This window comes from Poecilia reticulata, linkage group LG20 (assembly GCF_000633615.1).
Source record: "Poecilia reticulata strain Guanapo linkage group LG20, Guppy_female_1.0+MT, whole genome shotgun sequence".
Lineage (NCBI taxonomy): Eukaryota > Metazoa > Chordata > Actinopteri > Cyprinodontiformes > Poeciliidae > Poecilia > Poecilia reticulata.
The window spans coordinates 12,424,357-12,451,072 of record NC_024350.1 but is presented as its reverse complement, the minus strand read 5'-3'; the positions used below and the strand labels follow the sequence as shown (position 1 = coordinate 12,451,072).

The window sequence follows — 26,716 nt, the reverse complement described above, 5'->3', positions numbered from 1 at the left end:
TTTTTTTATTGGTCCGATGCAATATTCTAATCTTAAATGTCATGTTTTCATTAGCTGTAGGCAAAAAAATAATTATCTTAATTAACAGAAAGAAAAGCTTGAAAACACCAGTCAGAGTGTAATTAATTATCATAATGTGTTTAACTTAGTGAACTGAGTTGCTGAAATAAATGAACTTTTCAATAATATTCAAATTGTTTGAATAAGACTGCATGTCTCTGTATAGGCATGCTCATATGGAAACACTTAATTTCCCCTTTCTCTCACTGGTACCGTTCACTACCTCATTACATATAATTACATCATTTAGCAGATTTTTCCTGGGGTGGGGAGGGTTAGGGGGTTACCAAACAAAGCTGTTTTCTTCTTGTAATTTGTAAATAGGATCGATATATTTCCCATGACATCACACTCTTAAGGCAATTCCAAGAAGGCAGCTCCAATACTTTGCTGCTGTCGTTGCTAATTCTTTGTTCTGTAAAAGAACCAGTTTGGTTCTTCTTAACTTGAGAGCAGGTTTGATGCTACCCTACTATATAGTCTTGTTGGGTAAAGTTCACCCACATATGTCACTATTTCACTCAGCATCCCTGCATTAAAGCCATCAGCTAAATATGCTATTAAAAAAAACACACACACACTTGTTTTGTAAATGTGAAACAAAAAGTGGAATTGTTCTAAGTGACAACCTACCAAGGTGTAATAATAGTTGTATTTTAAAGTGTACTTTATCTTCTAAAAAGTGTACTTTTAGGACTTACTTTTAGCTTCTGAAATGCAAGATGTTCTAATCTCAGGTTACAGAGAATATAAGTGAAAACCAATGGGACCATTGAACCCAGAGAAAAATTGAGAAATGTGTTTCTTCCCATCTTCACACCCTTATTTTCAGTCCAACTGAAGTGTGTTTCTCAGTCCACCGTCGCCTTACCTGCCACGAGGGCCGTGATGCAGAACAGGAGGATTGTGGGAGCTCTTTGGCCGCCGCCGCCTCTTCTTGGCCTTCGCCGAGCGCTCTGATCGACAGGCTGTCGAGGTTTTTGCTGCAGTGCACAAACATTTGTGTGTAACACACACCAGTACGAGGGGCTAACCCTGTTAACAGCCACCTGCATTTTGGGCCCTCTGTTGTTCCACTCTGTAGCCAACAGCAGCTCAATCTAATAACAGCACAACAAAACACTTTCCATTGGGTCCCTCTTTCTCTCTCTCTCCATTCCTCTCTCCTTTTGTGCTTTTCCTCTTTTCTCTGTGGCTCTCTTTCTCTCTCCCTGCTTTTCTCTGCCTTTCAATCTTATCAGCGGTAATGTAATAAGCGCTTGCTTCGCTCGTCTCCTCGCCACCTCTCTTAATTCCTCAAAATAAAGCAATATCACAGGGGCCCCGGCCTGCCTGTGACTGGGGATAAGATGCTTGTTAAAGGAAGGATAATTCAGCAAATAAACGCTCTGCATCAAAGACGGGCGCTGGGTCTTTCTTTCTTTTCTCTCCTTCTCTCCCTCCCCTCTGTTTGCCTATCAAAAGTATTACACATGCTTTCATCAGTTCACAACATGGCACAATGTGCTTCCTAATGCAATTACTCAACCTCCATTAAATCAGAAACGGTGGAAACAAATGAATTACACATTTGTTACAAAAACACAAGTCAGCTCTGTGTCTGTTCTAATTTTTTCTCTCTCTCTCTCTCTCCCTCTTTCTCTCAAAGATGTAGGGAGAGAAAAGTGAAATCATTTCTCTTTCCATTTCAGGCAGATGTAGCCCTGGGTGATGCGTAGAAAGTCTCCGATGTCTAATAGCCACCCACTATTGATATCAGCAAGGATTTACAGGGTTCAAGGCTGTCTGGAGGAGGTCATCTCGCTAAACTCCAAATCACATTCATCTGACAGGGCTGGTGTCCGACTTACCACCCACCCATAACACGGGCCAGCACAAGCCGCGGCTCTGACGCGTACACTAGTTTCTTGATTTTTATCATCTCAGCCAGCATGGTAGTCGGTAATTAATGAAAACTTAAACATGCTAAGCTAGATTGCCCGCGGGGCTCTCGCCACGAGATGTGAAGTCTGACCAAAGTGGACGGAGCAAGAATTGATGCACCTCCTAGCCCAATGACATGGACAGATTTCTGTGCCCCTGAGCCATATTACCCACAATGCAATGCCTGCTGACAGCAGAAGCCTTGCAGAGGACATATGAATCTGGCGCGTCAACGGTAATACAAATGCTTCTCACACAATTAATGATTACAGTCACGTGACATCAGTTTTACATATGAGGGGTTGGGGGGTGGGTTGATGTGAAAGGAGCTGTACTTACCACTGAAACAATGTGTTCACTCTGGGCTGGGGCCTTAATACTTCATCACAGTCTCTCTGTGAACTAGGTTCCTTCAAAAAAAAAAAAAAACATCAATTGAAGGGATTTCTCTCATTTAAATGTTTTATCAAAATGTTTGTATTCTGTAATGTTACAAATTACAGTGCCTTTGAGAGAATATTTTCACTCCTTGAGTTATTTCTCTAACCGTTGAAACATATTTTTCTGTAGAATTTAGGTCTAGATGTTTACCAGGGCATTTTAACTCAAAAATATGTTTTTTTGGGGGGTCTGAATGAGACTTTTGATCTGCTTGCTGTTTGCTCAGGGTCATTGTCCTACTGGAGGATTAAATTTGATCATTCATTTGATCTTGATATCAATTCTTAGCAGCGTCCCTGTTCCTGCTGAGGACAAGAATCCCACAATATGATGCTCTCACCACCATGCTTGATGGGGGTATGGTGTGTCCGCTGTTACTGTTCCCCAAACCTTGCACTTTGCATGTTGACCGAAGAAACTTTGAACTATTCTGGCTACAGCAAAAAAAATTTTCACATTTGAAGTCTGCTTCAAATTAAAAATTAGAAACAGAGAAAAAAATCTGAAGCTTTTTAATTAGGCTGTTTCTTTGCATCGTTTCCAATGAACAGTAAGGCTCGGCTCTGCGCTGTTTGGTGCCGTTTCATATACTAGCGAATAGTTAAAATTCGCAACTACTTAAAATTCCCTCTGGAAACACTTGTAGCCACCTATTATAATCAAACAAACACTAAATATGACTTAATACGCATTAATGCGCACATTTGAAACAATGTTAGCACTACCGCAGAAGCTAACAGCTACAGTCTTCCTTATATCCGCAGCCAATCGATGCCAAAGTAAATTAATGACCCTCATGGATTGGCTGCTTTGCAAACATCAGCCAGTAGCAGGTAAAGTAGTAGTCTCAATGCAATCTGAATTTCATAAAAAATAAATAATCATCAAATAAGCAAAATTGCCATGAGTAATACTGAGTTACGTTCCTCAGAAAAATCAGTAAATACTCAACCACAAATAGACAGCGTGAGCCACTGTCCTCATTTGGGTTGATTAATCAAACAAGATTGATATAAAATACATCTTGTGTTGATGTCGTGCGACAGGATAAGGAGTTTGAATGTTTTTGCAAGGCACAAGGTGAGCGAAGAAAACTGTTATTGCATTTAGACATACAAAAAAGAATGTTAACCTGAAGCTAATAAATAGTGCAAATAAAAAGGAGAGCATGGTTTGTAAAGGTTGTAAACAACTCGGGAAGCTAAAAATATAGATACACTTGATTCAGCTTCCATACAATGCATGGGCATTTACCTCGACATCGCCAGTGAAGAAAGCCATTAGCCTTTTTTTTCTCTTTGCCCACTCACTCTGTTCCTGGGTTCCCTTCGGATCTGGTTGCTAAAAATACATGTAAATACAAAAACACACACACACACGCATGCACACGCACACACGTTCTATAGATGCAGACTTATGAAACAGTACAGTGCACCATAATAGCAGAATTAAGCACAAGGAGCAACTGTAATGCAATCTGCAGGCAATCAATACTGAGCCAGACCCTAAAGACATGGAGCATTTGATGAGTGTTTCAGCCAGTTTTACATTCAGTCAGCACATTCACTCACACACACCCCCCAATTCAGATACATTGACATTACTAAGTGACAGCATCTAGCAGACGAAGAAAGAGGAAAAAAAAAAGCTATAATTTTTAAATAGATGTGAAATCTCTGGTGGATAATGTTCTTTCATTGGAAGGTGGGTGTGCAAACAGCAAAGGAGCATGTGCATATTTTACCAGAATAAGATAACACTGATCCCAGCACTGATAGAGTGGATGCCACTGATTATCCACTTATGCGAAGATGAGTCAACTGTTGCAGTGACTTCCAAGTGACATTGAAAACACTTGGACCTTTGTTCCTATGTTACATTTGCTCGCTATTCATGTAATATTCTCACTGTCTTTTCAAATGAGATTAGAACTAAAAATGCAGTGAATAGAACTTCTGCATTAATGTCTGCGATGCTTTTGCAAACTGGATTTCCCAAGACAATATAACCCTGACATTCTTCTGTCTACTCTCATTCCTCTTTTGACTGGGGGAGTATAAGCATGCACTTTTTTTTTCTCAGAAAGGCGTCTGATCTTAGTGCTAGTTTGTAAAATCCCCTGTTGTAAAATAATATGTTGTCATGCTCCATTTTTTACTGAAAAGACCATAAGACTGGGTAAAGTAGCAAGCATAAGCAATAGACATAGATGAAAGTTGAAAGACAGAATCAAACTGAATAAATGAATTAGGTGAGAATATTGCATGTGGTATAAAGGATAAAGCTGAAATCCATGTTCTAATTTTGGGCTAAACTAGAATGAGTAATCTAACCTCGGAAAAACCCTTGAGTGTTTGTTTCACACACACAAAAAAAAAAAAATCAGCTGAGATTTTAGGAAATCAGTGAAAACAAATGCAAAAAAATAAAGATTACAGAACAAGAGAGCACACAACCCAGGGTGAAAAAGGAAAGAGAAGAATCAGTAAAGCAAGTTATACATTCTACAAACAGAGAGACAAAAGCAGACAAACGCGTGTTAAGACACACACAAACACCGTGTCCATTAGCCAAACCTCTGATACACAGCATAATGGACACGGCTGATGTGCTGGTGAATATGGGATGATGACACAGATATTCCTCCTTTGTAGCACTGACCTGCTGCAGTGAAAGGCTGCCAAGCGTGATCATGTCAGGCCGCACACGCTCCCTCAGCTGCTGGGCGTAGCAGGGGATCACTTCCTCCGCTGCTCTTGCTGCAAGAAAAAAAAAAAACTCCAAAGATTGTCTAGAATATCACTGGAGCGATGTGAATTCAGTTAATTAATTTTATCAACAAACTATAGAGTTTTCAAATATCTCTGAGAGATCTTGAGCACATTTGTTTTTTCACATTAACATACATTAACCCTATACCACCATATAAGCTGCACAAACCATAAAAAAAAATGCATAGAAAAGTGTTATTCTGTAACGGTATGCCTACACAACAAATCAGCCTCTGAAACAAATAAAAGAATAGCATTACTTTTTACAGCACTTTCCCTGCCTGTTACCATCCTCCCTGCTTGGAGTCCAGTCTCTCCTCCCAGCCAAGCACTACTCTCTGCCTGTGGTTTGGCAATGGTATGGGCCTGGGAGGGCCTGGGGCCTGAGGCATCACCACCACCACCACCATCACTGTGGAGCAGCAGTCGCCGCTGAAGCACCAGATCACCCGCCTTCACCTCCAACACCTCCTCATCCCTCGAGGCTTGCAGCGTACCTGGAGAGATAACGCATCGGTGAGTACGCTCAGACACATGCATACAAACAGGCACACACAGATGCACAGGCGGATGGGCATTCATAAACATCGGCACATGCATTCGCATGCTGATGGATGAGCATACTTAGCGGAAACGCACACCTCCACACACATGCACGCAAACAAACACGCACACACGCTGACGTGTGTGCTTTTGCCCAGAAAGCGTGGAGGTGGACAGTCATGTACTTATGCAGAAAAATGAAAAAAAAAAAATAATAATAATAAAAAAAAAAAACAAGACAGATCTACACATGCACTTTCACAATCTCGGCATATACTTCCAAAAGTAGACACACAATTTGAACTTTTCCATATGTTCCCACATTTTAACTACACTCTTAAATCTATTTTATTGGAACTTTGTGTGATAGATCAAGGGTGTCCAAATAATTTTATGTGAATTGGTCACAATTCAAGAATGGTATAAATTTGGCCTGTAAACAAGGACTATTGATGCAGATAGTGACTTTTAAGCATTTCTAAAATGAGATTTTAAACTACAAATAAATAAATAAAAGATGTATATAAATCAAAATCTAAACATAATCTTTAACCTTTTCATTCATTATTTGTTTGTGGCCCACAAGCACTTTCAACTTGTCAGCTTTCATTCTCAGGGCAAAACATTTTCCAACACCTCTGTTGATAGAACAAAACAGGAAGCGGTGCATGTCTGTGAAGGAAAAATATTTCAACATTTTTCACAAAGAAAACCTGAAAAGTGTGACATGCAATTGTAATCAGCCCCTCAACTTTGTCAAACTATAATCCAGCACCACCAATTACTTAAAGAAGAATATATTTGTTTATGTTGTAGACTTTTGTCAAAATTGTTAAAATATTGTTGTTTTCATTTTGCCTCATGATTAAGTGACTTAAAAAGTAAGTGACCAAAAAACCATAATTAAATATTTGCGGCATGTTAATATATTTGCGAATCTTCATGCTAAAGTAACAGAACAATACTTTTTGAGATATTATTCTTTTGAAATTTAGATAGACAGCATAAAGTTGTGAATAAACTAAAGCTTAGTTTCAAAGAGTAGAATACAGGTGACATAAGTTGCAGTTCTAGTGCTGCAGGATCACACTTTCTTTACAATTAATTGCAAGAATGAGATACAATCTTCTCGCCGTGTGTCTTTGCGGTTTTGTTGTCCTCCCTCAGTGACAGAAAACATGACAATTCCTTTACAGCATAGAGCGTATTCAACGTGTGCAGTCCAACATGTGTAGGAGCCAAAACTGTTGTCGTTGTCTAATGCTTTTTTGTAAAGAAGTTGCCATCAATGCCTCACGCCTCGCAGAAAACAGGAATGAAAAGAGTGCCAGTTCTGTGTTTGTACCTCGCTGAGCCAAAGCAAAAGAATCCATCAAGATAAAAAAAAATTTAAAAAAAGATTATTTCTAGACAGACAGAAGAGGTTTTTGCAGGATCTCTGTTTGATAAAACAAAACAAAAAAAAAACATCCTCAACACTGGCCACTGTCCCTTTTATTAATATTTTGCTTTATCCATTCTTTGGCTTGTGAAATTCATGGCTTCAGACAGGGAAAAACAAAAGCTTTAGAAGCAGTCGCTAAATACCAGGATCAGCTATGAAGACATACTCCCCTTCTGCCCTGCTGCCACGTAGAACACTGTACCGTCTATACCGGTGGGAGGCAACCATACAACTACATAAGGTAATTGTTTTGAAGTCTATTGTTGCTTCGCAAAGTGTTAACTGGCAGCCGCCACAGTTTCACTTCAGCACAGGACTACGAGCTCTCTTCCCCTCCTTTGGTGTCGCTCTTTGCGTCTCTGTCTCTCAGCCTATTGCGTGGAACTGTTAATCCGAGATCCTCTTTACATTCTCCGGTGGGATTTTTTATGAACATCCCGAGACAATGAATAGGGGCACTAATCTCAGTAGTACAGCTAAATCCAAAACAATGGGGAATAATGCGAGCCTTCTAAATTCTGCCATGCTGAAGCGGGCCTAAGCCCATCGCTCGTGCGCTGGAATTACAAGGTAGGTGTGCGTCATGGCAAAGGGATCTGGTGTAACAGTCTTCACGAAGAACAATGCCAAGCTTTAACCATCTGTGTGTCGCCTTGATAAATACAGTATGAAATGAAAGTGACTTAATTAGGAAAGGCACACCTGGCATAAAACAATTACCATCCATGGAAAGCACGAGGTAGGGTCCCTTTTGACTTTATTCTTTATATGTCTGTAGTCTTGTTATGGATGTATATCCTATCCTTGTATAGCTTGTTGTACTCACAGAATTGAATATTTAAGTCTTATTATAATTTGGAAGGGTGCAATGCTTTGCAAAAGTATTTACACTCTTTAAACTTTTTTCACATTTGTGCTACAATCACAAAACTCTGCATATTTTACTGGCGCTTTATGCGCCTCTACACAGTAGTGTATAATTGTGAACTAGATGGAGAAGAATCCAAAGTTTGCAAACTTTTCATGAGATAAATCTGAAAAGTGTGTTGTGTATTGGTATCCAGTCCCAAGCATCATCCCATGGATTTGGATGCAACTTAAAATTTGCTCCTATGTGACCAGTTTGCCGTCTCCTCCATATGGCTTGTCCCAAACTGCAAGTGAGGCTTCTTGTTGCTTTCTTTCAACTTGGCAAAAGAGCAGGTCGGTGGAGAGAACAGATAGTTGAACCTTCAGCAGAGTGTGTCACCAGGGCTTTGGAAATCTGTATCAGTTCCAGATTTACCATGGCCCTCTTGGCTGCTTCTTTTATTAATGTTCTCCTAACTTGGCCTGTCAGTTTAGGGGGATAGCTATTTTGCAAACCCCCACACGGTTCGACTTTGTTCTGCAAATTTGATACATCATATGGCTATTGGGTAAACTGATTTTATTTAAATGCCTCAGAGTAAGGGAGGCTGAAGAAAACTGCCAATCCTTTGAAAGTTCTATAAATTATTAATAAACATGTAGCATTTTTTCCAACACTTCAAAATTCTGCACTGCAATGTTTTGATCAATAGCATAAGTCACCAATGAAATCTAACAATGTGGCGAATATTAAAGCTAACTAAGACAAAGTATCAGAGTACTAATGGGATACATACCAGGTATGTTTATAAAGGTTTCATCTTCATTCAGCAATGCCGTCATTCTTTCATACAGTCTGTTTTCGTCTGCCTTCAGTATTTCTACAAACCAAAACATTCAGAAAATGACTTCACCTTCTGTGAGAAAAAAAAAAGCCTCATACATTTATCAGCTTCGAGATTACTTTTAACTTATCAGACAAGTTAATCTAAACCACATCTTAGCCTGCAAACTGGAGACATTGGCTGCAGCGGAAGAGGGTGAAAATGAAGTCCGTGCAGATGGGGGTAATGAAATAGGAGCATTAACATGCCTGTTAGCTGGCCTGTCATCATGTGATGAGATTTGATTTGGTGAATCCTTTGATATTACAAGGCAGTGATATCCAAAAGATACAGGTGAAATGGCTTCTCCATTAATAGCCAGGTTTCATTATAACATGCATATTGCTTGGCTCCCAAGAGCTTGCTTTTAATAGGCCCATTTTAGCAGAAGGCTGCAAACTATTGATGTGGCTCTACATGTGTCTTTTTGACTGGGGAGAGGAAACTCTACAGTGAAATGAAAACTGACCAATGATTCGTGACCTTCATCAATGACAACGAGTTGGGTAGCCAATCTAGTGATGCCATCGTTTGGTGTATTTACATAAAATGTCCCGCCGTCACAAATGGCAGCCTGCTACAAGTGATCTCTCTCACCCCTCTTTAATGAACCGAGGAGAACCATTATGACAGAGAATGGCATACTTAATTCCAGCTCATCTTCGGCGCTGACCCCAGCCATCTCGCATTGCCTTGGGTCTGTCTGTTCTGGCGGTGGCGGGTCAAAGTAATTTCGAACACGTTCATTTCCTTTGGAAGGCGAGGAGGGAGAGTGGAAGGGTTGGGAAAAGGGAGACGGGAGGTGTGTGTGTGTGTGGGGGGAGAGTATGAGAAGGGAAGGAGGGAGTTGTACAGGTTCAGGTTAGTGGTTATTAGAAGCACATGAAGCAAAATTTTAATTTTGAAACGCACACTGTCGAAGGGCAGTGGCAGCGGTGGGCTAGCAAGATAAGGCAGTGCCAAGACGAGACGAGTTCCGAGGCAGCAGAGAGCGAAGTGGGAAAAAAAAGACTGCTGGGCTTCTCAGAGCACCTCTCTATGGCCTGCAGTGCTCTGGGGCCTAATTAGCATGCCGCAAAAGGTCAAGGCAGGCAATCTCTTAAATACAACTCCCATATGTTTGCCATGTTCAAAAGAAACTAATGAGAAAGTCTACAAGCCTTAAAGTACCTGGAATTTCAAAGACAATACCTTCTAAATACTCCGAGGTCAGCGGCCTTAAGGACCAGGCGAGTTTGGGGGACCCGATCCAAAGGAAAATAACCCGAGCCCTTGTCTCATTGACTTCTTATTAGCAATCACTGACCTATGGGTATCAAGTCTGCGCCACACAGTTTATGGGAATCAAATGACTTCAGGGCTCGTTCCATTGAGAGTACACACTGCCGAGCAGCTTCCTTGACCACAAATCATTCTCATTTACAAGTCTTGAATATTTCACTCCTATCCAAAATTGCTGTACTTTGTATTTCTCAAGTTGTAGGGGCATGGTCCATTAAATCATGACACTTATTTGAAACAAGGCCTCTCTTTATAGGAATCTGAATGTGTTGGGGCTTGGATGCTTAAAGGTTGTCAATAGGTGGGTTTGGATTGGAGCGCCACCACCCAAATATGACAGAGTTCACAGAGATCCTTTCAAGCTCATCTAAAATTTCTGCAATGGGTTTGCACACGCTGTCCGCACTGTGAAGTTAAACACTCAGACGGAAATACTTATTAACTGAGGAGCTGCAGTGTGATCTTTTCAATGGCGCCATAAATTGACTGTGAAATTCACATGTTAAATCCCTCTACACTGTTAGCAACGAGTTTGAATAATTTCTCTCCAAATAGCTCTGAGGTTATGAAACTCTTTCTTCAAACACAAATTTGCATAATGGTAGTAGCTTCGTGAATCGCCTTTTGAGTCATAGCTGTGATTTACCTAAATAGTCTGGCTGCCCTCCAATTCATCCCTCTAATGAAAATTTCAATTATCTCTTCTTACATACAGAGTATCTGAAACTAACATTTCTCGAAAGCCCGAGACACTGTTAGCAGAAATGGTATAATGAGTTATTTTTTTAAGTTAAAGCGTCACAAATTTTACACAAATACTACCAAGTCTTTCAGAATTCAACAAGCTAATTGCTATATTTTGTATTCCTCTTTTTAAGGTTATTTTTGGCTAGATACCAAGTTTTTTTTATTTAATCCAAGTATGCTGGTGTGACTGCGTCAAAAAAAAAAAAAATCTGTTTCTCAATGTGTTGCTAAAATATGATTGCCATATAACATTGCATCTTGTCTAACATTTCTATGAGAAACAGTAAAACAGAACATGCAAACCTGTGAATTCAGTAGTTACATCAGCACAAAAACATCTTTAAATTGATGCATTAGAATAGATCTTTGTCACATGTCTATTTAATTGGGCTAATATAGACTTTTCCCTTCTTTGCATCTTTAAGATGAGAGCCCTGTTTTTATGTAGTTTGTCAACTCTTTTCTTTTTATTGATGTGGTATGGTGAAAATAGTGTTGTAAATATTTATTTTAAGTAGTTTGTAATTGTTAGCTATGCTACAAATATTTTATACCATATAGTTTATTTGATAACAGTGAAATAAATCTTACCTTTTATATACCTTTTATAATTCAGTAACTTTTTACAAATAGTTTCTTTTTCACAGGTTATATTTCTTTAAACCTTTGCAAGTAATCGTTTTGTTGCCGTTTACAATTCGTTAACACTGTTAACTATGTAACTTTTTTTACGTAATTTGATTTTAAACTTTGTTACAAATGTTACTTTTTTGATTGCAGTTGTTTTCCCCTGTTATAAGCAGTTGATCTTATGTTGTTTCAGTTTAATAACACTGCTGGTAGGTGAAAGGCCATAAAAATGCACATGTTCAGAAAGAAAAAGGATTGCTTTAACAATTACTTCATGCCTTCAACATTCAAATCTAAATTTATTACAATAAAAAAAACATTTACTGTACATAATTTAACAAAAATAAACATCTTCCAGTAGCAGACAAGAAGGGACAGATGTTTTAGTGTTTATTACACTGTATTTTTATATTCACTGAATAGTGCCTCACTTTCCATTTTAAAACAGTGGTGTTGTTCGTATTACCCCAGGACGCATTTTATAGGAACACTAGACAAAATAAAAGATTTGCACTTTTCGGAGAACAACTCAGGAATAAACATTTCTTCCCACGTGAGTCTGATTCTATTTCCATTGCATTACTAATAATGACAATGAGGGTAAAATAATTAGTAACCATCCACAGCCAAAGCAAAATAAGCCACATTAAATCAAGAATCTAAAATGTGACTCATCCCTGAGAAAAACTGGCACGCTCGCAACCTTGAACGCATCCTAATTTACCATCCCATTCCTCAAGAGTTCTCCCTGACATACTGAATTATAAAGGGGCATATTCGTATGCCTGATTGGCCTAAAGCCGTGTTTCGGGGGTGTTGTGAGTACACCACACAGACAGCGGATCGGCTCGGTAACATAGTAGCATATGTAAATGCACTCTCCTATGACTCCAGCCCACCACAAGGCATGTAGCCGAGAGTGGGAGTCAAGGCTGATTGTGTCGAGGGTACTTCTAGATAGAGATAGAACACCCACTACTGCAGAGCGATCTCCAGCGGAAGAAGTTATACCACCGTGCTTGTTTGGACACGCTTGCTTTGGAATGCCAGGACCAAGGGCCCCTCGAACGGAGAGAGAGAGAGAGAGAGAGCAGGAGAGAAAAGAAGGAGGAAGCGAGAGAAAGGTTAGATCAGGAACACATCTACTGTCAACAGATTTGAGGCTAATGAAGAATGAAGCTTCACCTCTTTCACTGGCAGGGGCTTGCAGCTCCAATTCTTTTTGGTGAGCTGCAAGGGTGCTATCTGGCCTGTCACCTCGCATTTTTCTCCCCAGCCAACTCGGAGAATTGGAAAGCGCGGCGCTTCCTTCTCCATTGAACGCAGGATTTTCTATGCCCACAACAGCAGCTCTCTCCTCGCTCCCTGATAAAATAAGCAGCAACATAAATTGAAAGGCATTGACACACAGGCCAAAACAACAGCTATAGGTCAGAATGACTCACCACAATTTTTTTTTTATTTTTATTTTTTATTAGACATATTTATTATTAAAACAATTCTAATACTGATTACTATGCCTCTAAATGTTCAAGCGCATCCTCCTCAAATGATACTAAAACACAATTAGGTTAAAATTAAATCAGAATCTTGCAGGAGGAGGATAAAAAAAGAGGAGAAGAAATGATTAAAATAATTACAAATTGCGCCCTGACAAGCAAGAGCAAAATTTAGCCCAAAGCCATTTGTCTGTAATTAGTTAATTAATCCTTACACAAATTATGAGCAATAACTCATCAAGCAGGACTCACCCATCAGAAATTCAGCCGACTTGGATTTCTTCTGCTTAGGTTGCTGCAGAGCCTTCTGCTGTAACTTCTGGAGGGAAATTGTTAAATGAATAAATTAGCTGCAGAATGAAGATCATCATTTATGATCCGCAACTAACGCAGTATTTTAAATATGGGACGACACTGAAATGTCATTTAATTTACATCGCCGCTAAAGGGGTCAAGCACTAATTGAACAACAGGAGTGGAAAAGAATTTAATCATAAATAGATAAGAAAAGTTGACATGAATGTGTAATGAAGGTCACATTAAAATACTTCCTGCGCGCTTCTAAAACGACGAGGCAACAAAAGTATCTCCTGGAAAATTGTGCATTCTTAACCGAACGGGATGAGGGTGCACAGGCATGGTCTGCGCTTCTCTTTGCGTCACTGTGCGTCTACCTAAATCGCTCCTGACTTATGTTAAAGCCTCCAAATAAAACTGAAATAAAATATGCCGCGTTTGCAGGCGAGACCTATACATTTCTGTGGGGAAATGGTAACTTTAAAGTACCCCTGTAGGTGGTCTTCAATTGCGTAAAACAAAAAAAGACATCCAAAAGCCAGTATGGTTTTCTTTGAATTCATAAACATGTGAAACAAGCCGCATTCCCACATTTCTCTCATTTCTGCAAAGCAGGAGAACAATGCAGAGGCAGGAGGGAAAGGACATAAGTAGTTGTGTTTTTGTGTTACTGATATGTTTACATGTGAACGTACCATATGAAAGAGCTCCGTTGCTTAAAGCGTATGGAGCTCTTTAAGCATTATTTTATGCAGATTCCAGTGATGAACGGTGCTCATGCCCATGAACAGCATGTATTTGTATACAATATTTAATTTCAAAGGCAAAATCAAGGGGCAGACTGTTGTTGGGGGGGCGCAGAGGGGGCTTTTTCAGTTTTAAATGACAGAGCAATTAAAATAGCAGAGGATGACTTCCAGACCAATCTGGAAAGAGGGGTTTTTGTAAATCTGTTTTTACATTCGACAAGCCCTACAGCAAGACATTCATTTATACCACTGAGATTAATGCTTATCTAATTGTAACTTATTTAAAAACCATTTTCCTTTCGACTGGGTACCAATCATCGTCTGCGATTTGTACATACTGTGTCGTAGCAAAGATGAGAGAAAAATGTCATTGGTTATGACTGTCTCCCTGTATTTTTGTGTTTTCTTTCCATTTTCCGTACACTCCTTAATCGTCAAATTAAAATGAATCATCAGGTGACCAAAAGTGGACAAATTACACTTTGACCAAAACTGAGCCGTCAGATGAATCCCAACAAATCCAATCTTTTCCCAGTCACCACAAGCGAGATACCTGAATGCTGAATACCAAACACTTTTTGGTGTGAATTCTGTTACTGAGTGAAGAAGTGTGCGATTTTTAGCGTCAGTGAGGCGTTAAGAGAGCAAAATGTTCATCAAATATTTGGAAGGCTTACTGTTTTCCAGTGAAGTTATTTTGTTTCATCCTTTTGAGAAAACATTTTAAGCCCCGTCATGGAAAAGTGCTCGATTTGGAAATGGTGAGAACCTTTCAGAAATTTAAAATTTGAGGTAAGTATCTTGTGAATGCATACATGGGGATGAGTGTTTGCAATTAACTCATCTGCAAGAGCAGAATATTATAATTAAAGTACTCAAAGCAACAATTATAGAAAAGTTAATAGAAATGTTGCTAATTAAAAACAACCCGATATTCCCTTTTTATTTTTTACTCTGAAGACAAAAAAAAAATCCTTCTGCAAACCAAGCAAGACCGTGCATGACACATCCTGGCTACTGTCATTAGAAATCGGATCTACATGTTAGCCTCTCTGTCGTTAGCTAGAAGGAGAGGCATTTCAGGAGACATTGACAACATCCTCAGACCATACGAGGCCTGTTGCTTGATATGTCATAAGTGGATGTAACATGCACATGCTGCACTTCCAAAATGACAGCAAGAATTTAATCCTAAGGGGGAGAAAGTGTCATAGAGGTTTATGAAATAAATTCAAAAGTTTTGAGAGTAAAATGACGGTTCAAAACCCAACTGCTTAGTCCCATTATACATTTCCCCAGTGCAAAGTAGTTATTGCTGTACCATTGCAATTACACTCAGCACAAATATCCTGCTGTCATTTTGTCTTTTTAGTCCCATGCTTATTTTTATCCAAAATGTGAACTCTGCATTCAGCTTCAGAAAAAAAAAAAAAAATCGTTTATTTGTGGTGTCAAAAGAAATTCGTGACTTATTTCCTTTCTTTCCTTTTAAATGCGATTGTTGTCAAAATGAATAGAGCACAACAACAATGCCTTGTTCAGTTCTCGTTGCATTCAAAGGCATAGCTAGAAGGGCTTGGGGAAGACCGCTTGCCGCTAGGGGCTGGTGGGCACAGACCAGCTAGAAAGTGAATTTTGCATACTGTACGGATCATCGCCCAGTTCAGCCCAGTCACATTGAATCTGCCGTCAACCAATTGTGCTTCATGAAACCGTCAACCCTCATTTACGTCTGCCTGTTTTCTTCCCCGCACAGCTGTAAACAAGGCCCCAGCTTTGAGCTGTCTTCCTCTGTCACTGCGCACGCTGCTTGCCAGGGGAGAGTCGACAGCGAGAGCTCGTCTTCCCTAGGACAACTTTAGAGCTACCATTTCCAGACCAACACTCGAAACACCAGGCACATAGGAGTCAGGGGCGTGAGATTTTCTGGAAGTGATGGAAGTTTTCAGAAGCCCGCCACGAATGCTTCTGTGCATATGTTGTCTCTTGCTGTAATGTTAGATTTTCTACAATGATGTGACATATGAAAGATTTTTAATCATCCTACATTGTTTATTTCTTTGCACTTAAACTTTTTGAAGGATTAGACCCAAACAGGTTGAAAAATCAATAAAGGCCTAAACGATTGTCATGTTTTAATGTCACAAAGTCTCTTTTTAAATACAAGTTAAAAAAAAACTAAAAATGCTGTATGAAATGTGAAATGTCATAAGAACAATGAGAACCTCTACAAAGCCCCCTCGTTGTCACTAAAGATAAGGTTAGCATTTTCTTTCAAAGAAAAATCCGGCCCTGCCATTAAAATATGCAAGCGTCTTAATTTACAGAGCAGACTTATACTAGCACGGTAATTGCGACCCACCAAACAGTTTCTTCTAAACAACAACTGCGTCGGTTGGTGTAGACAGAAAAACATAATTAGTATTCAAGCTTAATTAATCTACGCTGGCCCCCTTTAAGTGAATTAGTCAATTATTTATGCATGTGTGCTCCTTTGATGCTAACAGATTGTGTATGTTAGTGGAAAAACCTTGAAAAATGACTTTGAAAACTTTCCACCATTAAATGTCACTACAAGTGTTTTGCAGGGACTTTGTTTCAATGAAGGCCATGAAAGCTTTGTGGGTAGAAAGAAAAAAAAAAAAGGATTTCATGAATTCTTATTTTAGCCAAATTACCATGCCACATATTTTAATGCCAGCCAGAAGAACTCTGATACTTCCTTGATCAGAATCCAGGCCAAGGGACAAACTAAATCACCCAAATATGTCCCTTTTTTGTGTGCCCTTAATCCATGGAATGGAAATCTAACACAGGTCGGATCAAGGTCTTTCTTAGGATCATGGGAACTCTTTGGGATTTTCAAGAGCCTTTTTGTTTTTACCCCTGAGAACCGGGCACTGGCCTCTGCTCTCCTCAATCCCCCATTGAGAATGCAGAGGCAGTGCAGAGGAATGTTAAATGTCAATGGTCAGGCTGCAGCAGCACCTTTAGAGAGAGGGAGGGTCCGAGGTATGAGGTATGGCCTTCTCGAGTTCAGCTATGCTGTTATGAGGAACAGAAGTGGAACTGCACTCACGTTGCCAAAGACGTCCATCTCCGCAAACGACCAAAGATCAAGACAGGCTGGCTGTGACCTCTCTGCAACAGTAAGCCATGGACTGAAAGACAAGAACACTTCTCATAAATTCATCAAAATAAATAGCTAAAATTAAGACATCAGTCTTAGCCGCATGAGCCTGACTGATACCGTTTTAAAACTTGCAGTTATTATAGTTAAAAATGCAAAAACAGAAAGAAAAACACCACCACTACAAAGAAGTGAATATGTCCATGTTTTATTTATCAACTACATATTTCTATTCTATATATTGTCATAAAACTTTCAACAGATTTTGATATTGATTCAAGTTACCAACACATTCACACATATCAAAACAAGTCCAAACTTAATGATATTTCAGAAGTAGAAAATAAAATGATACAGAAAGAAAGTCTTGGACATTTGAAGAATATTTTTCAGCTATTTTAATCCTCATAGATAGAAATATATAAAGGTTTCTTTTGACAAGGGTATTACAGAATAAGCATTGTATAATGCGTAAAGCGACATGCTTTCTTAAGTGTTTCCTATTTTCAAATTTTCTAAACATGCTAATGTTTAGTCATATTCCAGAAGTGGAAGAGACAGATTTTCATTACAAACCAACCACGCCCAGGTGCTCCTCACATGATTTCAGACAAAGGAGACAAAATAATAATCAGACGAGTTGTTCATTGCAGAGCATTAGAAAGAGTTACAAATAGTAGATAAAGCTATTTAAAATAAAGGACTATATAATCCATGCTGCACAAGACTTCACTGGTGAAGAAAAAGCATGTACAAATGTTGCTTCACACTTTTGGCTGAACTTTTGGACAAGCTAATATAACACTAGACTACAAGGATATAATCTGTTTAGACTAGACCAAAACTCTTGGATGTCATGTCATAAATGACGCTTACATATAAACAACACATCAACAGTGTTACGAGAAACGCCAACATCATTTTCTGGTACGGGTAAACTTAACACAATTGAAAGATAAATGAATTTTTGATATAGAAACAAAAAAAATCTGAATATGAAGCGCTGTTTGTTTGGCAAGACAATAATCCCAAACAAACACACAGCCAAGGACAGCCTCTGGTTGGCTTCAGAGAAAGAAAATAAAGCTGCTAGAATGGCCCAGTCGGTTACCTGACCGGAATCCAATACAAAACCGGCAGAGAGAGCAAAACATCAGACTGCATACACAGAAGAGGCCGGCAGCATCTTCAAAATTTGAAGCAACTTTGTTTGGAGAATGTGGCCAAAAATCCCTCTTCATTAATAAATGGGGCTTGCTTCAACATAAAGGAGACTTCTTGATGCTGACAACAACAACAAAGGTTTTCCTCTACTTTCTTAATCAACTCTTGCTCTCTGTGTAATCTCGCTTTTTACACATAAATTATGAATTAATTTGTATGCGTAGATTATTTTGATTACCAACACTTGGTGCAGTTTTCATGTCAATATCTTTACTACAATTCCTTCTATTGAAAAAAAAAAGAAGGATGTCCTCAGTGCTTGGCTTCACTTCTGTATCACAGAAGCTTACTGTGCAGAAAAACGAAAAAAGAAGCTCCTTCCAAGCTATGTCACACTATCTCTTTTCTGCTTGTATGTTTAAAACTATTATCTCTGCGATGCATCTTTGAGAAGAAAGGATAATAAACAGCCTTTATTTTCAGAGATAACAAATTATTTGCCCCGATTATTCAAGTTTGTTTGTTCATTTACATCTGATACAATATCATTTGGTATTTTTATCATTTTTTTTTTTCCTGTGGTAATTCACATGGCTCGTGCAAGTTTCTGCTGAAATAGCAAAACAAACCCCGGGCAAAATGTGAAAGATTATCCCATACCATGCGAGCTGGGATGAAATGCTACACTTTTTCACACTGAACACTGCTCCACTGGGTGTGATTGAAAAACATGTAAAGCTATTGAATCTGTGGTTTGTATATGTGAGGGGAAAATGAGTGTTGTAACAAGTGGGCCAGTGTTTTTGTAATTGTTTCAAATTACACTCGACGTAATAACTCAGAGAAAGCAGAGCCAGTGTGCGGTCCGCTCACATTAGCCAGGCAAAGACCACAGGATATTCATGTAGCCTTATCATGGCCCGCAAAAAAAAAAAAAAAGTTGATTATGTAAACAAATGTGGAGAATAAAACTCTTTAGCCATATTTTCAGCTGTCTCTATTTGTATCCAGTGGCACTTATCACCAGAAGAGGGGTAATACTTCAAGACACAGACGATATTTTGCAGCATTTCCTTTACATGTGTATTATATTAAATTAGACACCAAAAGCCAAAAACATTCCTGTTTTTGGTTTGCTTTACTGTTTTTCTGGGTTATTTAAAGAGTTGTGTGTGCCTTTGCGTGTGTGAATGTTTTACACAGGTTGTAAAATTGTGATGCTGTGAGAAGTCTATTAATTGTTAAAGCTGCGAGCCTCCTGCCAAACACTGACTCTCTAAACAGAGAGGTTGCCAACGCTGTTGTGAACCACATAAATGACTGATTCACTTTTCTGCTAAAGGTTCGCAGTTATTGAACACAACAGCTACGCTGGAAAAAATCCTCAGGTCCATGAGAATTTGGAGCGCTCGCTGCGTCTGAGTTACTGAGTTAGAATCAGATAAGCAATATTAACATGTATGAGTTCAGTGGTGCGCTGAATTATTTAATGTGTGCCTACCTAAATTATACATACAGGGGTTTTCTATTAATGTGTTTGTTTTTTGACCTGTACATAGCGTTTTATTTTTCAGATATGAAAGAAATAATAACAGCTCTGCTCAGAGTTCAACAACACAGCCCCTCTTTTTTTTCCACTTAATTGCTGTGTTGAATTTTGCAGCTAAAATGTATCGAATATTCCTCTTCATGACTTTTACCAGAATTTTGTTTATATCGCAGCATTCGGTTTGTTTGCAAACCAGATGAATTGGTTGAAGAAAGTTGCATAAACCAGTGGTCCCCAACCTTTTTATTACCGCGGACCGGTCAAGACTTGGAAATTTAGCTGCGGCCCCGGGCGGGGGTGGGCGTGAACCATCAGATAAGGCTTCTGCATGTTGGTGTTCCCGCTAAATCCTGAATATGCCCAATTTGGTTTGTAGGGTTTCCCGCAGAAAACTCGCTAAGCCCGGTGGTCGGGGCGTCGAGGCGGTCCACCGTATTTTTGTATTAAAAGATGTTAAGTTGACAGGAAATATAAAAGTATTGCTCTGTAATTATATGTTTCAGGAAAACATCTCCAGTGAAATGCTATTTAAACCCACAACTTGTCTAAAAACAACAAATTTGCACTTCTGTTTAATCCAAATTAAGTCAGCAGCTCCATCAGGCCCCCTAGGGCTTCAGGGGCCCCATAAACACTAATATTTTAAAACAGACCACAGATACATAAATGTAACACTTGTTTATTGAGATTATCAAAGCTGTTAAATTTGATTCAATTGTTTAGGCACAGATAAATGATTTTAATTTGTTTAACTTTTAAATGCAAGATTTTAAGGAGCTGGAAAGTTCCTTAAACTTTCCAGCTATATCCAACAATATTCATAGTTGGATTGTTTTGTTACCATAGCAACAATCTGATGCTGTGAGTTTAATCTTTGAATTTACAAATAAAAATTAGCAAACTGCGATTATAACTTATTGCTTTTTAGGCTGGCCAATTAAACTACCAATTAAATTCTTACATATTTCACTAAATCTAACACAGAAGCTGTTGGAGGTGCCGATGATTTTAGCAACAAAAGGGGCCCCTAAATCAAAGTATGCTCAAGGCCTCATACAGCCCTGGACTGGCCCTGCATGATGAGGTAATCTGCTGCACTACGCAGAGATGCGCAACAAACGGGAGATTTGGCTTTAGTAGTTGTTCCATTTCGTGTCTGTTGAGTTTTTAATCATCACAGAAACTGTTTTGGTTGGTCAAGTTCATGGGACTCCACCGTGCCTGACCGTCACGAGTTTCTCAGATCTACGTGTGGCCGCACACATTAACTCTTAGTAGACGACACATTTGATACGGTTTGATGCATCGTGTAACCGGAAAAGTAATACTAAAAATAGTAATAAAATAATATAAAATCAGTGTAATGCATGACTCCGAGGAGAGCGCGAAAGCTCCTCACCGGGCTGAAGCTGCATGATCAGGTTAGCGCTGCTCATTATCTACAAACGCTCCGCCCAACCGGGACCACAGACATAAACTTTACAGGGAAGACAGACACAGAGCCACACTGCCTGTTGAGATGTAAACGCCGCCTATAATTGTTCGTTCACAAAGATAAATCATTCTCACCACTTCACAACGTGACCTCTGAATTTGCTAAGTTATTCCTGCTGTTCACATAGAGCTGCGCAACCAGAGCTAACGCGGCAGGTTTTAAACTCTTACCTAGAGTTCTCCAAAGGATCATAATTCCTCACAGTAAGTTGATGTAAATATCCATATACGTCAGCCTGAGTCCAGTTTGAGTGAAAGGAGGCGCGCGCGAACCGCGCTGAGGTAAAGCAGCGGCAGCGCGCGAGGCAAAGCGCAGAGGCGCCAGGGGTGTAATTGGTCCGCGCGCTGTCGGGTTTAAGGCTTTAAATGCACAAACTATAAACCTATCCTTTAGGAATAAATCTGCTCTGCGAGTGAAATGCTAAGAGCAACAGAGACGCTTCTTTGCAGCCCGGTTTAAAAAAAAGCGACCCCCAGAAACGTAAATAAGTAACGCTTAGCCTGGCGGCAGGGCTAGTAAAGCATGGCGGGCCGCCAGGCTTAAAATACACTGGGGGAAACCCTGGTTTGTCTTGGTCTTTTTATCGCAGCCTGTGGGGTTTTCTCTGACTGGGAACGAGAATCCAACCTGCTGAATGTGACTGATAGCCAATCAGAAAGCGTGGTGACGTAAGAACAGAGGGGAATCCCAAACAGCTGACATATCGCGCAACTGTGAGTCCGGTGGATATCGGATATGACATGTGGAAATGTTTATTATTATATGTAAAGGTCATTATTATATATGTTTATGTTTATTCAGTTAAAAATGTTAACTATTAAAAAACAGTCCCCTCCAAGTCATAGTGCAGCAAATAGAGCGGCTGCTCCCGTCGTCTTTTATCCACCGCCTTTTCTTTTTGTTACGTCTTTTATCTCTTAAAATGACTCCACAAACTATCACTATTGCTTCTACATCGTCATCCGTGTTTGGTTATTCTAAATTTCCGTTTGCTATGCTGGGAGTTTTGTGGACTTTGGAATTGGGATGTTCGTGACTGGAATCGGTTCGTGTGATGTGTTGCTCCTGCCATGTGGCTGGAGACACGAACCGATCGAACCTGTTGTACTTTTATCAGCTCTGTGGTCACAGAGGTTTGGAGAATCGGCCGACAATTCTTAAATCTTGCCGTCTAAACCAAACTTAAGCCTCACAAGCTCTACTCTACTCGACCACTGTCCAAACGCTCTCTGACTCTGGTCGCTATGGTAACGTTTACATATCCCTTCAAAATAAGATACAGACGCGCCACAAAAATGAACATTTTACTTTCGTGAAAATTTATTACTCACGATAATGACAAACGGGAGCCCTGAGCTTGTTTCTCTGCAACGAGACGGTCCCATCTGGGAGTGATGGGAGACAATGACATCCGAAGTGTTGCTTATATGCACAGCGTGCTTGGTCTCTACGTGGCGAAGAAGTTTGAAGCTTCATTGCCTTGTTAGCAGCCGGTCGCCGCATGTTACGCAGAGCAGGCTTGTAATGTGGGAGTCACCTACCGGTCTGAGATAAATCCATTCTCCTGTCTCTTCTCTGGGCCTTTTCCCCTTTGCAAAAAACTTTCCAAAGACATCTGATCTGTTTCTTACTCATTTTGCTGCTTGTGGGCTCAGTGTTGGTGCGCAAGTAACCTAGAGAATCCGGTTAAAGGATTTTCAAAATAAAAGATCCTCCAGACTCAAATAATACATAAAACGGAAATATTTAATTATTTCTTGCGCGGCCCGGTGCCAATTGGTCCACGGACCGGTACCGGTCCACGGACCAGGGGTTGGGGACCACTGGCATAAACTATCAGAAGTCCTATAAATAATAGTCGACAAAATGTAGCTACACCCCTTGCACTTTTGTCACGTTTTACCCCCTTATAGCCTAACTTTAAACCATCTTAACAGATTTTTATTTTAGGCTCACAAATAACAACTCTGGAGTGCTTTTTTTTTTTACACACAAAGAATGCCAATACTTTGGAGAACTTTGTACTCCGCTACAAGTCTTCTGGAAAATTATCTTATACATCCAAATATTGAACATTTTGCCCATTCTCCATTTCAAAACCGCTCAAGCTCAACCAATGTTAAACTCCTGCCAAAGATTGTTATTTGGATTTAGTTTTTGGACTGTGACTGGACCATTCTAACACATGTATAACTTTTGAACTAAACAATACCATCGTAATTTTGGTTGTATGTTTGGGGTTCTTTGCTATCCTGGAAGGTGAACCCTGTCATAGGTTTTCTTGTATTTAGCTCCATCCATCTCTAACTTACTGGGGTTTTTTTATGGTGTGATCCAACCTGAAATTCTCATTTGGGATTCTTTTTTTTCTTTTTTGCACACGATCAGAGGATCTGGTCTTATTGTGTTAAATAGTCACAAGATCGAGCTGTGGTGCAGCAACAAATACAGGTCCATTCTTAATGTACAACACCACCTAATCCACCTCACATCAGCGATTTCAGCCGTATAAAAACAGCTGCATTGCCTCCATGCCAAGCAGTTTAAATCCATATGCACTCAAAAACACACTGCCGAAGCATTAAACTTTATTTTCAAAGATAAATTTTAATTTACAACAGTAAAGTAAATGGAAATTAACTGTACTGAAGTGTCTATTTAAAAATGTGTGTTGCATTTGATTAATGCGGTATAAAGATAATAAATTTAAAATGTATTTGCTTGCTGTTGGCGGTGTAAAATCTTTCGACAGGTTTTGCCTCTCTAAACCAGCTTCTTTCAGACTTTGATCAGACTAAATGAACCACGTATCTTACAATAAAAAAGTAACACATCATATTGCTTATTGCATCTGTAGTATCTCTTCGGATTTATCGGAATATTACCTTATGAAGCCAGACTTTTTGCCATTTCATGGGCAGCTTCTCTTCAGTCGTCGGCCTAACAGTGGGCAGGCGTTTCTAAGCGGCACACAACACACATGGTGTCAGATAACTTCCTCCCCCTCACTCTCATTGACTGAAATACAAGAACAAGAGAAAGTCTTGAATTAATTATGCACGGATAAACTTTAATGATAGATATTCGGAATTAGACTTATTTGATTAAAAAAGAACAATTGGTGGCAGTAAAAAAAAAACTTTAGCATCAACATTCAAGTTGGCAAGAACATGTTCAATCTACCAGGTGGCAATACTATATTAATGTTTGTGTTCTTTGCTATGCTGAATTATTAATGGGAGTTGTGGCAGGATGCTCCTTTGACCAAGTGTTTACTTAGTGTTTCACTAGAAACACAGACACCAAAGGTATAACTGATTGCTTTGTGATCTCCCACTCTCCATTACAATGTAGTTCCCCAAACTGACGTTAAACTGTTCCCGGTGCCTTTTTTAATATCTATTATGTAGTATATGACAGTTCACACAAACGTAGCACCATGCATTATTAATGGAGAGGTACACACAAATATAATTCTTTGCTGAAGACAGCCGACAAGCTCTGGGGCTGCTGTGAGGAATAGTAAGAGAATGCCCAGTGGATTGGCCTGGCACTAATAACACTAATGTCCCCCTTGGAACAAAATCATGAGCTACTAGCTAACGATTCCCTTACAACAAACATTCAGACTGCCTTATTTATGACTACAAAGTCATGAGGGCATTGGTGGCCTTTTATAAAAAAGGAAAGCAGATTGTTCATATATGAGAGCATCGCACGTGGATTCACACATCTTGAACTTCTCTACATTCAGCCATGTTCTGCTCCAAGTCTCAGCTTCCAAGAAAAAAATAAATGAACTTAGCAAAAGTCTCATTGAATTTTGCATATTGCTGGGTTTCGGGCATGTGACCCGGATGACACACGAACCATGTGGGGGAATAGTCACAGCTCACTGTGACTGAATATTTAATGCAGAATTACTAGTTAAGTTTTAAGAGAATATCCCACCTGAGCTTTGAATTTCTGCACATCCTCCAGAGTTGCTGCGAGGGTCTTGATTGTTTTTTCGTTCCCCACTTCTTCTCAGTCATAACTTGGTGGATTTTGCAGTTGTCCAATAGTGATTTTTATTTTTTAGAAGATTTACGTGTTTGTATGGTGAGATGAAAGACACTGAGGAATGACCGTTGAAAGTTGCTCTGCGAGTGCGTTCCAAGCTTTGGAAATTGTCACATATCTTAATGTTACTTTAAATATTTTCACTATGTCATCCCCAAATTGTGTGGTGTTCAGGATGTCTTCAAACAAACCTCAAAGGTCTTCTAATAATGTGTTCATACTGAGATCAATAACACTCAGGTGGACTGTGGGTATTATTTAGGTTGCCAGAGTAAAGGGGGTGGGTAAATGCAGATGGCTGCAACTGTTTCCATTTGCTAAAAAAAATATATATACCTATTAACAATCATGCATAGTCTCTAATAGATGAACTGGATATGGATACTTTTGCAAGGTAGCCTATTGACAAATAATATTACTCATTTGTTATTTGAGATGTACCAGCTGCAGCAGACTAGTGAGCTTTATCTTAATGTTTTGATTAGTGACCCATGTCACAATCTCCTCTTGATTATCAAACAAAGCTGAAAACAATCAGGATTTAACAAGGCACAACAATACATCATTAATGCACTTTTTAATCTGTTCAGTGCATCCTAAAGGGCCCTCGCAGCACCTATATTAACAAACCACTGGGATATTTTTTTTCCCTCATTAAGCTGGTTTAATGTAATCTAAATAAGATTTTCGCTGATTTGGCCCTCCCATTTTCTGCCAAAGCTGTCGTTGATCGTTTATGTGATTTAAACAGAGACCTAAATCTCCATCTTATCCAATTAATTTTCAGTGCAGGCATGAGAGTGGCTAATGATGTTATCTTACCTAATTAACCTGTATAGGGATTCAACTCCAGGACAGGGGATTGTTCATCCTTCATCCAAGGCACTCATTATTATCATTATAATCATTATCATAAAGGGACTAACTTATGTTGGCCATTTCGCCACCATTAATCTAGATTGAGTCTTTTTGGGAGAAAACGATCCTTTGGGGTCATTTTTAATTATCAGTAACAGGATGGGAATTCGAGCAAAAGCTGACTAAGTTCAGTTGTGGCCATAGCAATAAGTGGATTCCCATGAGTCTGCACCGCACGATCGTTACGATTTGGCTATGAAGACGACTTTCTACGATCCGCAAAGTTTTCTGCCATCAGCTCTGTGACTGACTCTTGGCTTCAACCTATTACCACCGCACA

General features: G+C 39.4%; 1 protein-coding gene across 6 annotated transcripts in view; it reads right to left on the bottom strand.

Annotated features, from left to right (window-relative positions):
- Positions 1 to 24,440, bottom strand: part of ofcc1 (orofacial cleft 1 candidate 1) — a 95,552-nt gene extending 71,112 nt beyond the window's left edge. Inside the window, exons 1-11 of one of the 6 annotated variants that reach the window (XM_008438695.2) lie at positions 24,342 to 24,440; positions 17,198 to 17,279; positions 13,325 to 13,391; positions 12,759 to 12,938; positions 9,561 to 9,665; positions 8,829 to 8,912; positions 5,456 to 5,692; positions 5,086 to 5,183; positions 3,679 to 3,765; positions 2,323 to 2,393; positions 932 to 1,043 (exon numbers count right to left, since the gene is read on the bottom strand). In XM_008438695.2, coding sequence (XP_008436917.1) covers positions 932 to 1,043; positions 2,323 to 2,393; positions 3,679 to 3,765; positions 5,086 to 5,183; positions 5,456 to 5,692; positions 8,829 to 8,912; positions 9,561 to 9,665; positions 12,759 to 12,938; positions 13,325 to 13,391; positions 17,198 to 17,215 — 1,059 coding nt within the window. In that variant the 5' untranslated portion in view covers positions 17,216 to 17,279; positions 24,342 to 24,440. The other 5 variants (XM_008438696.2, XM_008438698.1, XM_008438697.1 and 2 more) reach the window with 5 other exon arrangements.
- Between the last annotated feature and the right edge of the window lie 2,276 nt (positions 24,441 to 26,716).